General features: G+C 40.4%; 1 protein-coding gene across 3 annotated transcripts in view; it reads left to right on the top strand.

Moving 5' to 3' along the window:
* Positions 1 to 1,086: 1,086 nt before the first annotated feature.
* smarca2 (SWI/SNF related BAF chromatin remodeling complex subunit ATPase 2) overlaps positions 1,087 to 15,449 on the top strand; it is a 46,617-nt gene continuing 32,254 nt past the window's right edge. The window contains exons 1-15 of one of the 3 annotated variants that reach the window (XM_072387336.1): positions 1,087 to 1,195; positions 2,648 to 2,908; positions 4,412 to 4,541; positions 4,866 to 5,246; positions 5,625 to 5,726; positions 6,146 to 6,398; positions 8,954 to 9,080; positions 9,428 to 9,601; positions 9,756 to 9,929; positions 10,172 to 10,342; positions 11,844 to 11,891; positions 13,171 to 13,301; positions 13,756 to 13,813; positions 14,094 to 14,191; positions 14,597 to 14,744. In XM_072387336.1, the coding sequence (XP_072243437.1) occupies positions 2,675 to 2,908; positions 4,412 to 4,541; positions 4,866 to 5,246; positions 5,625 to 5,726; positions 6,146 to 6,398; positions 8,954 to 9,080; positions 9,428 to 9,601; positions 9,756 to 9,929; positions 10,172 to 10,342; positions 11,844 to 11,891; positions 13,171 to 13,301; positions 13,756 to 13,813; positions 14,094 to 14,191; positions 14,597 to 14,744 (2,229 nt within the window). In that variant the 5' untranslated portion in view covers positions 1,087 to 1,195; positions 2,648 to 2,674. Of the gene's footprint in view, positions 1,196 to 2,647; positions 2,909 to 4,411; positions 4,542 to 4,865; positions 5,247 to 5,624; positions 5,727 to 6,145; positions 6,399 to 8,953; positions 9,081 to 9,427; positions 9,602 to 9,755; positions 9,930 to 10,171; positions 10,343 to 11,840; positions 11,892 to 13,170; positions 13,302 to 13,755; positions 13,814 to 14,093; positions 14,192 to 14,596; positions 14,745 to 15,449 lie in introns of all 3 variants that reach the window. The other 2 variants (XM_072387335.1, XM_072387337.1) reach the window with 2 other exon arrangements.

The following is a 15,449-nucleotide window of genomic DNA, read 5'->3' as shown; positions in this document are numbered from 1 at the left end:
AACAAACAACGTCCAGTAAAAACAGCTTTATCTTTTCATAATGAAAACAAAACACAGTTTCTGATGTCAAAATGATGCAAATGGAGCTTTACCAAACCTGTGCGTTATTTGCATGGAGTGCCATTGTTACTCCACAATGCTATCATTAGACTTACTAAGTTAACATATGTAAATATAGGTTATAGCACTCAGTCATTAAAAAGATTCAGCATGTTTGTTTAGAGCTCAGGTGCATGTAATTCACAGGTGCCTCTATATGCCAGATCAGAGCTGTAAAACTGGATTATTGATTTAAGTGCTGGTCACTGCTTCCATCTTGTGTTTGTATAGCAGACTACATAAAGGAGCACAGACGTGGCAGATCATTTCACTCTCAGGATCTCAGTTTCTTAAATCACCATAAAGTAGACTATGTATTTATTTGGCCTGATGACTTTAAATTAAAACAATCTAGATGTTTTTTTAGCACTTTTCTTCCAAATAATTCATCAAACCAAGGTGTGTCCAGCATAATAACATCATCTTATAAAGCTACTAAATGTTGGTTGTTTCCTGTTCCTGCTGGGGATATGAAAAGGCTGACTCCCGTTTTACATTGTACACTACATTATTTATCTGTAAAGAGTAATATTAAATTTGATATTTCATTCATATTCAATGACTTTTGACTTTAAAATTATTTTGATATGAATTTGATAATATATCAATGAATAATCATATAGATCTGTGCACGCAAGTAAAGAGCAATTGTTGATTTAAGTCAAACATTTGTGTACTTTTCAGAAGAAAAACATAAAAAAAAGGTTGTATGTAACTAATTTTGAACGCATGTATTAAGCTTAATTCATATATCTATAATATATGTACGTGTGTGTCTTATTTCATTTCTGAGATTTTCACATCAGCCGTACTGTCCGCTTGTCTTCTTGGCCACTCAGAAAGTTATAACATTGATCACAGAGCAGACACACGCCCCAAAACCAAAACAAGACGACTGACGGTGATACAGCCAATCATTGCCAGGGTGGGCGGGATATCCGGTGACATTGACAAATCAGCAATGGAGAGACAAGAAGAACTAAATATGACAGCAAAAACAACACCGAGGGGGAGTGAACTTGTAGACAGCAGTCATATTTTGAAGAAACATTAGAATAATTCCATTAATTGTGTGCAGTTTCACATCAGCCACAAGGTAAAATGACTTACTGCGCTTCGTATTTTATATGTACTGACTTATTTTTATTCTGCGCTTTGCTAACTGTCCAAACTTTCTGACACGGACACAGTTAACTCGGCAGAGTCCGAAGCGAGAACTAGCGCCGCCCGGACTAGCTTGAACGCTATGTTAGCTAATGTCAGCTAGTTAGCTGTTAGCTAAGTTCCCCACCAACCGAGCGAAACGGGCAGCCATAAAAAACGGCCAAATGACTTGTTTTGTGAAACCGCTCGGTTTTAAATGTTATCTTTGACGTTAAAAGCGTCTTTTGAAATTCTTCCATGATCGTGACAAGAGCTGGGCTTTCATTATAACTTTGATTTTGTTTGCACATCCGTGATGGCCACCAGTTTTTAGGGAAGCCATGATCCAATTAGATTCTCTTCTACAGGGTGATAATTAACAAGCTAACGTTCATGTAACTGTACGTGGGTAGTCAAAAACAAAACAAAACAACAAACATCGGTATTACGTTATAAAGCTAATGTTTCATGCTATTAGTTTCGTGTGCGTTATTTACACACGCACCTAAATATATAACGGTCTGCTAAAGGCTGAAAATACGGTTTGCAGTCGCATAATACACATTTTTGTTGCATGTCTGTCATGTACGTTGTAGCAGACGTTTCTGGTTCATAGCGAGGCTTTTAAGTTAAATATCACGTTAAACGTGTTAAAGGTTTTGATATGTACTTTAAAAAGGAAGAACTGCTACAGTAAAACATGGCTGGAAATGGTCATTTATATCCCTTACTGACATGTTGTTTTTTGTATTAAAAACATTATCAGCGATGAAAGATATCTAATAATGTTTTCTAAAGAACAAACACTACAAAACAGAATCTTTCTGTACATCAGTAGTTCACTATAATCCTACCATATTAACAGTGTAGTGTTTTGGACCAAAAAATGAGTTATTTACTAAATTTTCTGTAGGTGGTGAAGGAAGTTTTCAAATGACTTTTGATTACAAGTAAGAGTACTAATTATTTTTTGATTAAGCCTATTTGCAAGAACATAAATAAAATTAAGAAAATATGCTCCATGACCCCTACGAGTCACTTGTTATTGTATATTATATCATGAAATTTTTCTAATAGTTCGAATTACACTTTTTCTTTTGTTGGTTCAAGTGTAGCTGATTTTGTGTGTTAATGATTATTATTATTATTTTTTTTTTAGCTAGTTAAACCAACTTTGTTTTTATTTTTCCAGGTATGCATGTAGAAACTACTTGGTACCTTCATTAGTGAAGAAGCATATTTTGCAAGCTATTGATATACATTGTAAAAAGTCAGTAAAAAGTGCAGTCATTTCCCTTAAATGTCGACCTCCTTTTTTCTTTTTCTTTTTTAATAATAATAATTACGCAGCATTACTCGTACAACAAATGAAGATTTAAAAATTCTCTCTGTGATTCTCCTGTAGCTGTCTGGTGTCCCAGTTGGTCAGTAGATGTCCACCCCATCAGACACATCAGGTGGTATGTCCCATCCTGGCCCTTCTCCTGGAGCAGGTCTATCCCCAGGGCCCATCTTGGGCCCCAGCCCTGGACCAGACCCTTCGCCAAGTTCTGTTCACAGTATGATGGGGCCCAGCCCTGGACCCGGAACACCCAGTACACCTCATGGCATGCAGGGTCAGGGACAGAGTGATTATTCTCAGGACGGCATGTTTCCTGTCCATAAGGTATGGCGTTCATATAACTGTAGAGTATCTGTAAAATTGGCTAATTTTGGGGCGGGGGAGTCTGCCAGTGTTTTGCAGCACGTGCTTCTGCGCAATATAATAGCCCATGATTACCGAAAATATTCTGATATCGGCACAAGAAGGCAATTAAACACAAAAGGCAATTCAGGGAAAATGATCTTAATTAAACATCCCAGATCAAGACAAGTGCAAATGAAATAAAGCTGTGCATTACTGAAAAATAAAGGCATGCTGCCGTTGTTGCGGGTGGCTGCTCCTGCAGTTATAAAACGGTTATTTGACTAAAACATTGAAATATGTTTAAAATTATATTAATATCTTATAATATTGTAATATTACAGTTTTTAGATGAAGCACCATGTTTGTAGTCGAGCTGTGATTTGCGAACTGTTGGCAAACTGCAAATTTTGCTTTCGACTTTTTTCCCGCCATCTATTTTGGTAAAATTCTGCCACACAGCTGATGTCACCGGACTTTGAATAACGTGGATGTTCGTCAATCTACCCGTCTGTGGTGGGTTGGGCTAATCCAAAATAGTGAAAACAAGGGGGGTGTTCTCTGAAGACGGGCTGTTACCTGTGAAACAGGGGTGCTCTGAAAACACCCCTATTAGCACTTGATACTTTCCTCCTAATGAAATTAACCATAGATTGTATGAAATTAACATGGCAAAAAAATCGACCAATCAGAATTTTGGTCGACCCAGAACGTATCGACCAATAAGTCGACCAGGACTTCAAAGCCCTAGTACTTTCTCTGTTTATCAGCAAGATAAAACAATTTTTTTCCATTTGTCATGATACATGTGCCTAATACAGATCACTTTCTTTAAGATTGTAGGAAATTACATTTGATTTTCCGGAGAAAGTGCTCTCCCAACAGTCCTTACATATCTTACTGATAACCGTTTTTACTGAAGGTGTATTAGTGTAAGTAAACGTGTTTCCTGAGAAGATGAAAGAAATTACACTAAACAGTAAAAACGTGACTCCAGACTGTAACAGTTTAGTTGCATTTTGCAACAGTTTTTTGGGGCAGTGTTTTATTAAATGTCACAACGAGGTGCCAGTGAAACTTTGATACAGCCCCCCCCGGTTGGGTTAAAGTTGTGCAGGTTGTCATCCATCTCTGCCAGGTCAGTGAACAGCCTATTGTTGCTTTGCTTCACATGGCCAGTGGTCAATGACATCACATTATAGTCTCAAATTGATGATGTTAGTGTGGAATCAGCAGGTTGTCTGGGGTGGGAAAAGAAGAAGACCTACATAGTTTATGGAGTAAAGATATTGCAAAAAAAAAGAAAGAAACTGTTTATTTCATGTTCTCAAAAAACTAATTTTCTAACTCCAGGATGGATGTAGACAGACGCGTCGGTGGAACAACATTGAAAAAAATGAAAGGTTATTTGGAAACGAAGCATAGTTTGACAAAGCTTATCTCTGTACACTTTAGATATAATGCTTCATTTATTTATTTTTTCAGCCCATGGAGGGGATGAATGACAAGGCAATTGCAGAGGCGATGCATTTTGGTCACATGAAAGGTGTGGGGATGAGAACTCTTCATAGTGGCATGGGGCCTCCACAAAGTCCCATGGACCAGCACAGCCAAGGTACACCATCTCCTGTTTTTCAAAACTACCAAAAGTAAATATATTTTCCTTACACATTTCAACTGATAATAAGGCAGACTTTCCCTCTTAGTAACTTGATCGGTGTCTGAAGGCAGTTGTTCCCAATGTTTTTTTTTGCCTGTGACACTCTGAACAATCCCTCTGCATGTGTTGTATATGTGTCTGAAAAATAACTAAAACATCCAACTGGTGGTGAAGTAGAATGAATCATTAGCAAGAAAACTCTTAAGATGTATTCATTTCACTGCTTTGTACAGTGAATTTTAAAAAAAAACCGTTAGAACTTCTTCCTCTTGGTTTTAGGATACATGTCTCCACATCCTTCTCCTATGGGAGTCCATGAGCATTCTTCTAGTCCTATGTCAGGGGGTGGAGGTGGACCTACACCACCCCACATACCTCCCTCCCAGTCAGTCCCCATGATGTCCATGGATACCCAAGGAGGCATGCCCAACATGGGCCAACAAGGACGTGGGCCCTCTGCTTTCAGTCCGGTCCAGTTGCAGCAGCTCAGAGCTCAGATTCTGGCCTACAAGATTCTCGGCCGTGGGCAACCGCTGCCTGAAAACCTCCAGCTGGCTGTTCAGGGTAAAAGGAGCCTGCCCACAATGCCACAACCGCAGCAGCAGCAACAGCAGCCGCAGCAGCAGCAGGCACCTAGTGCCAGCCCTTACAGGCCTCAAGGTGGGAAGATGCAGTTTTACAGCAGAACACACAAACATAATGTGTGTTGCTGCATTAGAGATGTTGTCCTGCTTTCTTTCTTATTACTGTGCAAGTTTTTATAATTTCATGTACTAATTATTTAAACCATTACACAAATTATATTGAATTAAAATTCTAAAAACTCTTAATAAAAGCCCATCACATTTCATACGGCCTTTATTTGACATATTCAGATAGCTTGTGTATCTGCATTTGTTTAGTGGGCAGTTGTGTAGAGCAGAAACAAGATAATCAAACCACTTCTATCAGACTGTAGCCTCCATTATATCACATGTTTACAAGAAAACAGGTTCTATAGGTGGACTAATGTTATCAACTGGTTATTTTGATTGAAAGTTATGCCAATGGCGACTATGGGTGGTCCCCAGTCAAGCCCCTGCCCAGCATCTGCGATACAAGGACACAATCAAAGCACAGGACCTAAGCCATGGACTGATGGTAAGTCCTCAGTTTCCATCAGAACAAACCTCTTCTTAATTGTCGTAGCTTTGTCTGAAAGAAGCTGTGAGGATTCTTCAGAGACTTTAGGCTCACTCAGTAATTTTCTTCATGTAAGCCAGATTGATTCTATAATTTCAGTTTGAGCCTTCTCAGAGATTCCTCAATCTTCTTGTAGCTGAAGATGATTTTTATGGTTCCGTGACTCTGGCTGTAGTTTTGGGGTCCTATTCATGCCTCAAATGAATTGAGGATTGACTCCTCTACCCATTCTTTTTCTCCACAAAGTTTCTCAGGATCAGGCTCAGTGGGTTTTGCACAGTCTTGCTAACAGACAAGCAGGTGGACAAACAAACTACTGAAAACATACCTCTGCCTCAGTTTCGACACGGTGGAGGAATAACCTGTTTGTTTTACAGGTCAGGGTGGTGAAAATCAAGCCAACGCACAGAAGCACCTCACCCCTGTTCCCAGTGGTCGCCCTTCCCCTGCACCACCTCAGACGTCTGCTGTGCCTTCTGGGCCCATGCCGGGCAATTCAGCAACCATTCAGCCTCCAGGGCAGCAGGTGTCCCCCATGCTACAGATACAGCAGAAGCAAAACCGTATCACGCCAATCCAGAAGCCTCAGGGTTTGGACCCAGTGGGAATCTTGCAGGAAAGAGAGTACAGGTATTTATCACACTTAAAGCTCTGGTGTCATCTCACGAGATGGAAGCAGGAATAGTTTAAAATTCTTAAAAGACCGACCATTATATTTGACCATCCACTTATATATTTTGGATATCTTGTTGCCAACTTAGTGGTTCTGTTGCTATCTTTAGTGACTTTACAGACTTAGTGACATTTTAACCATGCATGCATTTGAGATCTGTTGTGTGAGAGCAACAGACTCTGATTGGTCCACATGTTGTGAACACATTCTGTGACTGGTTGACAGGCACTGCCCAAAGCATCAGCAACATAGTTTTCAAAATGATAAAGTTGATTTCTTTTGCTAGAAAAGCAAACTGCACAAAGCTTTCGACTAAGCTGGCAGACACTATGGTGTCTTGACTCAGATGCAGCTAAACAGACCCTGCTGGAATGCAGAGTTTTAAGTCTTACTTAAAGTTCTATTTTTGACTAATTTAATCCACAAAACATTTTTACACCGGCCCTCCAGCTTACCAGTGTGATCTTTAGCAAACTGATGGGGACTTTGGAAACAGTAGCTGCTGCCAGGGCATGCTTGTAGCTCAGGGCTTGAAGTTCCAAGCCAAAAATCTGTCTGCATTTCAGTTGTACAGCCTTCCGGTGTGACACTATTGCTCTAGAACCCATAATGGGAACGTCACCCATAATGCTCTGCAACAGTGCAGGGGAGTGATGCTGCTCACACGTGTGTACGGTGTACACTTACAGTGCCAGTGAAGGGGGAAAAGTCCTTGCCATGTCATCACAGACACGTCGGAACTGGCCATACACCCAGCTGTACAGTTAACACACATAGGTATCCATCTAGAATATACTTCTAAAAAGCTGTGGGTAAACACAAACCAACATCTGCCCATTGCAGATTAGATTTTGTAATTGTTTTGCTGTTTTTGACCTGCGTGGTCTTTCTGCTTTTTGTGCTGAGATTATTACAAAAACTGAGGATCTGTTTTGGTACGTTGTCTTCCGAGGAGCAGTATGTTGAAACCGAAAGAACTAGCGAGTTGATGAGTTTCTGACACTGCCTCTTTACTCAGTTCACCCTGTTCCCTAACCCTGAGGGAGCCTGCATCAAGGTCCAGAAGTGACAGAGCCCCTGACACACCATTGCTCACACACATTTAAAGTATTCTGATGATTGGCTGGACAGTGTAACAGCTGCTGATATTCTTTCAAAGAACAGCAACTTTCTTACATTGCTGTCATGCATTGCAGCATTGCTCAGCGTTCTTCTGATGGTGGACTCGTAGTCTTTATTGAGAGAGATGCTCTGAGTTGCTTTGATGTCACCCTGGATTCCTTTGTGACCGTACAGACTATTGCAGCTCTTGGAGGGTAACAATGAGTGAGTGAATGAGTCAGTCCTACTGAAATCTGGTGGAGGTCAAACCCTTAGAGATGGTTTTGTAAACCTTTCTAGCCTAATGAGCAACAACAACAACAACTCATTCTTAAAAATTTTGGAAGACTCCTTCATGTTGTGAAGATCAAACTTTGATAGATACCTGAACCAGCTCACACGCTAATGTCCCACTTATGGAAATGAATGTATTTTGATTTCACCTTTAAATGAATTCCAATTTCCTGAGGTTTCCATTCTTTTGACACTTGTTGATTTGTGATTTTGAATGATTTTACTGAATGAGTAATAAGCAAGTGTAACAAACTAACAACACATCGTTATGCGCTGTGTCATCACTCTCCAAGCTTTCATTATCTGAAAATGAAAAGCATGAATGAAGCTGTGAGGACGGCTCTACAGACCTTCATCTTTGCATAAATTCAAGGTCATTGTTGATGATCGCTGCTTGAGAACTGACTTTTTTTTAAACTTGTTTGTCTAATCTCAACATGCAGTGCCTCTGTGGACAAAAACAGCTCCATTTAAAATGCTACATTGTGATAAATTATTAATCAACATCTGAGCCACCTCAGCTCAGAACAGTTTTCGTGTAATTTTCCCATAGTTTTATATGTGGTGAAGATGCATGAGAATACTACCAAATATGTACTGTTTAGTCTACCTTCCTTTTTTTTTCTCCAAAATTGCTCCAGTTCCAGATCGGAGCCGGTGCCTAACTTGGAAACGATACTTTCTGTTTGACCGCCACAGCTCTGGATTCAGCCCTGAGAAACTGGTGCCACAGAAGCACCAGCTGTTTACTTGGCCAGAGCAAATATCTGTAACTTGTCCTTGATCTTCCGGCTCAAACATGAACAGCTGCATATACGAATGGTGTTCATATGAAATGATTTATTTTTGTTGTTTAGCTTTCATTTCCTTTTGCAAATCTCAGTAAATGTTCTCTAGACCTGCTCTTGCTGTAGCCATTACATGATCCTGTTCCTATTTTCCAGTGTTTCCTGTTCCTTTAGATTTGGTTTTGATTTCAGAATATTGACATTGAGTTGGTGCTAAAGTGGTGGTCCTCATGACATTGATAATTCCTGTTTCTTTTACCTGGGCTTTGCATTTGGAAGGTTTTACTTCAGTTTGCTGCAGTTTAACATGTCTTTGTAATTTACCTCAGATTGCAGGCTCGGATTGCGCATCGAATCCAGGAACTGGAAAGTCTGCCAGGATCTTTGCCACATGACTTAAGGAATAAAGCTACAGTGGAGCTCAAGGCACTGCGTCTGCTCAACTTCCAGCGACAGGTACACAACAGCTGCATAGATGTGAAGGCTTACCTAGATCGACTCACAGTTAAGGAGAAGGGATTTACAAGGTCACCTACCATGAGTGTGGATGACTTACCATTGAAACCACACAGCAGGAAAATTACACAATGAATTAATGTAGATTTCGTTTTAGTTTTGGATTACCATCTCCTCCAGACTTCATGATCTTTATTATTTTATCATTTTCTTTTCTTTTCTGGTGTCTGGTGAGTTATTATTTTGTAGTTCTGCTCAGTGATAGCCATGTATATGTCTTGTGTAGTTTATGCAGTATCAAAATACCTGTAAGTTGAACTTGATGTGTAACCTGGTCATGTGTCCAGCTGAGGCAGGACGTGGTGGCGTTTATGAGGCGAGACACGACCCTGGAGACGGCACTCAACTCGAAGGCTTACAGGCGTAGCAAGAGACAGACTCTGAGAGAGGCACGCATGACGGAGAAGCTGGAGAAGCAGCAGAAACTCGAGCAGGAAAAGAAGCGTAGACAGAAACATCAGGTGATTCACCTCAGTGTGCATGCTCCTAATGAAAAGATGGAGGGTCAGCAGTTTTATTGTATGACTCTATTACATCCAAGAAATAAGTATCTATGTGTTACATCGTGTTACGATGGGTTGCCTGCTTAAACAAATCCTGTGATTTGTTTTATAGGAATATCTCAACAGTATTCTTCAGCATGCTAAGGACTTCAAAGAGTACCACCGCTCTGTGTCCGGGAAAACCCAGAAACTCACCAGGGCCGTTGCCACCTGGCACACCAACACAGAGCGGGAACAGAAGAAGGAGACCGAGAGAATCGAGAAGGAGAGGATGTTGAAACTTTTGGTAAAGACTTTCCTTGAAGTTGCACACTTTCCTTGGTGGCATCAGATACAGATGTACAGGTTTTACTGTTAAAACTATCTGTTCTTTGGTCGGAAACCGTAGGAATCTGAAAAATGTTGGTGTTTTTTCTTGTTTTTATGTGGAACGTACACTGACTGGGCGTATGAGATGGACGCATTAGCAGTCTGGAACCGCACAAAGCTCTGGTCACCATTAACCTTCTGTCATTATCCCTTGTCCAGGAAGAAGATGAGGATGGCTACAGAAAACTAATTGACCAAAAGAAAGACAAGCGTCTGGCCTACTTACTGCAGCAGACAGATGAGTACGTGGCTAACCTCACCACTCTGGTGTATGAACACAAAGCTGCTCAAGCTGCCAAGGAGAAGAAGAGGAAGAAGAAGAAGAAGAAGGTAGGCAGAGGAAGGTCAAGTCATGTTTGTTTACAGGATGCTGTTTCATATTGGTGAAGGCCAGATATGAATCTGTTTTTCCTCTTTTTTTTCTTTTTGTATGTGTGAAGTTATGAGCATTTGCCATATTTAACTGTTAGATTAGAAGGTCTATCAAGGCATATTTCATTTAAGTTATTTTGTTTGTTTAAAACTTTCTGATCAACATTGTGGTTATTGCCCAGGATCATGTATTTTAGCAACCTTAGCATTAAATGGTCTCAAACTCAGTGAGATATTTGGCTGTAATTACATGTTAACGCATGTCAAAACCTCTGAGACTACTCAGTTGACTTTTTCTGGCACAAACAGCTGCAAACGCTCAGCCCTTTGTAACATCATTGACCCTGATTTTGGCCATTTAACAAAGCTTTTTCTTTAACTGAGTTTTGTGCCCCTTCCATTTTTGAATGTGTGATGATGATTTTGGGAATAGATTCTAGCTCAATAGTTCCAATGACTGTTGATTTATCTGGCTTTAGATCTTTTTCTTCGTTACCCGTTTTTCTCAAAGTGCAGTTGACCTTACCATCATTTATGTATGTGCTTTTTCCCAACAAGACAGACATTGCTGTTGTCTTTTAAAGCAGTCTTGGGCAATAGTTCTCCAGGCTTTCTGAAGGATTTTTATTTTAAGTCACTTTACCCTGACCTATGAATCATTCAAGCATAAAGAAGGCACTGGTGTTCTGTCTACATATAACAGACAACTTAGCAAAGAACCAAGTTTAAATGGTATCTTTAGGAACTTTACTAGCAGCCTGTCACAAAGACACATCATTTCCTCGCATTTCTTACAATGAATAATGCCAAAGATAATACAGGTCCACAGAAATGAAACAGTATTTTTGGATCAGTAAAACCGCATATCTTAACTTGGTGTGTAAATGTTAGGAAGCTGGAAGAGTGGAGGACAAAAGAAGAAGTGTCAGGCCTGAAAACTGTGTATAGCAGATGAGTATCTGAAAGTACTCTGGAAAAAAAAATCCAGCAAAGACCTGACACAGGACCTGAGAGATGCTTCTGGACCGTCAGCTAATCCATCTACTAAGCCTCATCAGAACTGGTCTCCATGGAAGGGTGGCTGTCAAGAAGCCGTTCTTAAGGAAGGGAAACAGGGAGAAAAGGCTGAGCTATGCCAGATGACACAAGAAGTGGACTGAAAATCAGTGTGAGCCAACAGCCAAAGAATAGCTTTGGAAAGTCCTTCAAGAAGCCTGGAGAACTAACCTGAAGACTGCTTAAAGAAATGACATGAATACCAAATATGACTTTCAAGATCGTTAGAATAGTGTGCATGGTTGTGGGCCTGTCCGGGGTGTACCCTGCCTTTCGTCCAATGACTGCTGGAATAGGCTTCAGCCTCCCCGCGACCCTAAATTGGATTAAGCGGGTATAGAAAATGGATGGGTGGAAGATTGTTTTGAATTATACAAACTCTCATTTGTTGTGTGTCCAGAAGGTGGATGGAGATGGTGAAGGCACCAGCGCTATTGGACCTGATGGAGAGGTGAGTTGCAATGTTTCATTTAACAGCTGAAGAGCATTCCTCCTGGGGCTGGCAGAGGGCAACTCAAGGTTAAAAAGAGAGTTAATATTGAACAGTTCAGTTCAGTAGGTTAAATTTAGTTCAACTGTTGCTGTGTAACCGATGATTAAACAAATCAGACTGCACCCTGGGTGGTTGTAAAGCAGACCGCTTTTAAATAATGCAACAGAACCAGTAGATGGCTGTTTTGATTAATTTTAAAATTAAATTCTCAAGCTGTCTTCACACATGGACTCAGATTTTCAGGAGAATGTGCTGACAAATTGCTCTGGACTTTTTCCCGTTGTTGCTGTTTTCTCCAGAGTTTCATAGTCCCACTATGAGCTTTCTGCTTGAGATGCAGTCAGGAGGCAAAATGTGATGCAGAAGTTACTCATCACTGGGATTTCATTACAGCACGTTGAGAATAGCAGATGAGGCTTCTTGTTGTGTTGATACGGGTTGTGCACGTATCTGAACATATCCACATTAGGAGGGAGCGAGTGGAAAGCAACATACAGGTTTGCAGAAAGAAAAACTCTTACCAGCGAGCACACTTGCACAGTGGCAGTAAATCCTCTGGGAAATTTCCTGCCATGTTCGCACAGTCTCATCCACAGATCTTCCAGAGGTTGCAGTAGATGATGATTGGAAAATCTGTGTAAGAAGTTTCTGTGTTAAAACAGCTTCGGTCTGTGTCTCCTGTCAGAGAGAGACGGGCTCAGCTCTGTCCTGACAGGTGTTTCCCTTAAAAACTGCATTTGGGAGTCTGTTAATAAAGGGGGGGGGGGGTGAGTTAGTCAAATTCATTAATTGTCCCTACTGTCCTGTTTTAGTATGACTTTTGAATAGTGCGAAAAGAATTAATGTTCTGGTTGATCTGAATTGCTCAGTTTATTTATCCTTTCCTTGTGCTTGTCCTCCACTGCGATTTCACACTTAACCAAAAGGACTATCAACATATTGATGTTTCCAGTTTTGAGTTTTTAACAATTATTCCCTCCATATATGTTTGTTTACATCTGTATGATTTATTTCTCATAAGAAAACATTACAGTCTTTGGAGCTTCGTAGAGATAGTGAATGTTATGGGTCTCATGTCTGAATGATGTACTCTGAATTATTTAATATAACATGCATACTATTGAGCAAATGTCTAATGGAAATTTGATATATTTGTTCTGTTCTTGAAGCTTTAAACATTTATCTAAATAATGAGTTCAGCTGTCATGCATCTCCTTGTATTTTAATTGTTTTGCAGCCCATGGACGAGAGCAGCCAAATGAGTGAGCTGCCAGTCAAAGTGATTCAGACGGAGACTGGGAAAGTTTTACAGGGGACAGATGCACCCAAATCCAGCCAGCTGGAGGCTTGGCTTGAGATGAACCCGGGGTGAGGAGGCACATTGTTGGATAGAGCTGTTGTTAGCTGCTGAAATCATGTTGTTATTTGTTTTTTGGAAAGTATGTGCCTGAGGATTCTGCTGCTGGCACTTCCTCTAGCTAACAGAGTGTTTTTGGAAATGAAGTTCCAGTGTCACTAATGTCAGAAACAAAATGCTCTTTCTTTACAACAAAAGTCTGATACAACTTCAGAAACTCAACTCAAAACAAGCAGATCCTTCTTTTGTGCTAGCCAAAATCTAAAAGAAAATGATCACTCTTCCCAAGCCATCCCAGTAACAGCTATTACAACAGGATTGTCTGCAGGGCTGTCTCCACTGATGAAACGTAACCCAGAACTTCCTTTAACCCCGATCTGTCAGGTGTTTCCATTTTTTATTTTTCAACACCAGAATGTTTCAACTTCTGGGCTTTGTGTTTCTCTGGCCTTCTTTTAAAAACAGGTACGAAGTTGCCCCGCGGTCAGACAGCGAGGAGAGTGGATCAGAGTTTGAGGAGGAGGTCAGTGACTTTCTCAATTAAAAAAAAAACAAAAAACTTTCCTACTGAATAATTTTCAGTCGTCCTAACTGTCCTATAATTTTCCAAATCCTATTAAATGGGATTTATTTCACATCTCAGTGTGATCAACTCTGCATGTAGATCCAAAGGTCCACCAGGGGGCTGTAGCTGTTCACCTACTCAGTTTTATCACCATCAGTACTTGTCTTGTAGTATGTCTGTGATGTTATTGGTATGTAGTATGCTCTCATTTATTTGTTATCAACTTTGCCTTTATAAGGAGGAAGATGAGGTGGCCAAGGCAGAGACAGAGGAGAAGAAGATAATTGACCCAAATGGAGATGAAGTCCCAGAGAAGGCTGCCAAGAATATCATTGAGTATTTTGATATTTTCCATTATCCCACTAACTCACATTTACTTTGCAAGAATTGCATCAGTTGGAAAGAAAAAGGGAATCAGGAACTGGTATATCTGTACTCTTTGCTGGATGATTTTACAGCATGTGGGAGGATATTAAATATTAAAAGTAAAAAAAAAATGTTCCTCTAGTTTTCCCAGCAGGCTTCTCATATTTAAATAAAAGGAGAAAAAAAATGCTTGTATTAAATCTAGACTTCCAGAAGGGATGAGGAGCTCAGGCTGTTTTCCAGCTGAGCTCCAGGCATCAAACCCAGCCAAGGCTTAAAGGATCATTTAAATCAATTTGAAAGAAAGGGCTGTTCAGTTGGGTTAAGGACAGTTTCAAGTGCTTTGTTCCATTTGTGAATCGCACACACATTCAGGTCTGCCAAACAAGATGTGGATGATGAGTACAGTGTTCCCACTGGGGAAACCAGCTCCCAGTCTTATTACGGTGTGGCCCATGCTGTCATTGAGAGAGTGGAGAAGCAATCCTCACTGCTGATCAACGGCATGCTCAAACACTACCAGGTATACGCACACACACACACACACACACACACACAGAGTGTTTGCCTTACAGTACGTGTATGACACAACTTAACCGTTTCCTGCATATAGAAAAGAACTTGGACAGGCCGCTCATCTATGTTGGGTTTATTTAACTTACAAAAGTATTGAAATGACAATTTTCAAACAAACATCAGATGCTTTGTGTGGAAGATGATCTCTGCTGCAATCTGCTGCAGTCACAAGGGGAAGTAGACCTTGTATTTGTGAATTACCAGAGAAGAGAGAGTGTGGTCTGAATGTAGGAGAAGCTAATTTGACTTGTAGATATGACAGCTTACTCAAACACAGTCTGTTCAGTGAGTGACAGAAAGGACAAGAGGCGTCACAGCAGCTGACACTGATGTGAATGTGAGGAAAAAAGGAAAAACTTCTAATCTGTGCGCAATGTGAAAACAAATATTATTAGAATTTACTTAATCTCTGCACGGATGATGCACATTACCCCGTGAAGCAGCTGGATTCTTAATCGCGACAGACTCCATCTTGACATGCTTCCAGCTGACTGTTTGTGGCTAAAACACGAAAGTTGGAACCAATCCAGATCTTTGCTGTTAACCCCACATATCCACACTTTTTTCTGTAAAGGACAGTCTGAAAACCTTGATCGTATGTTTTTGATTTTGCCTGTGCTATTTTTTTAAATGGCTCTGTGAAAAAAGCCAC

Source organism: Leuresthes tenuis, unplaced genomic scaffold, assembly GCF_036924035.1.
Source record: "Leuresthes tenuis unplaced genomic scaffold, fLeuTen1.0.hap1 SCAF_6, whole genome shotgun sequence".
NCBI lineage: Eukaryota > Metazoa > Chordata > Actinopteri > Atheriniformes > Atherinopsidae > Leuresthes > Leuresthes tenuis.
This window is presented reverse-complemented; position numbering and strand designations above follow the sequence as displayed.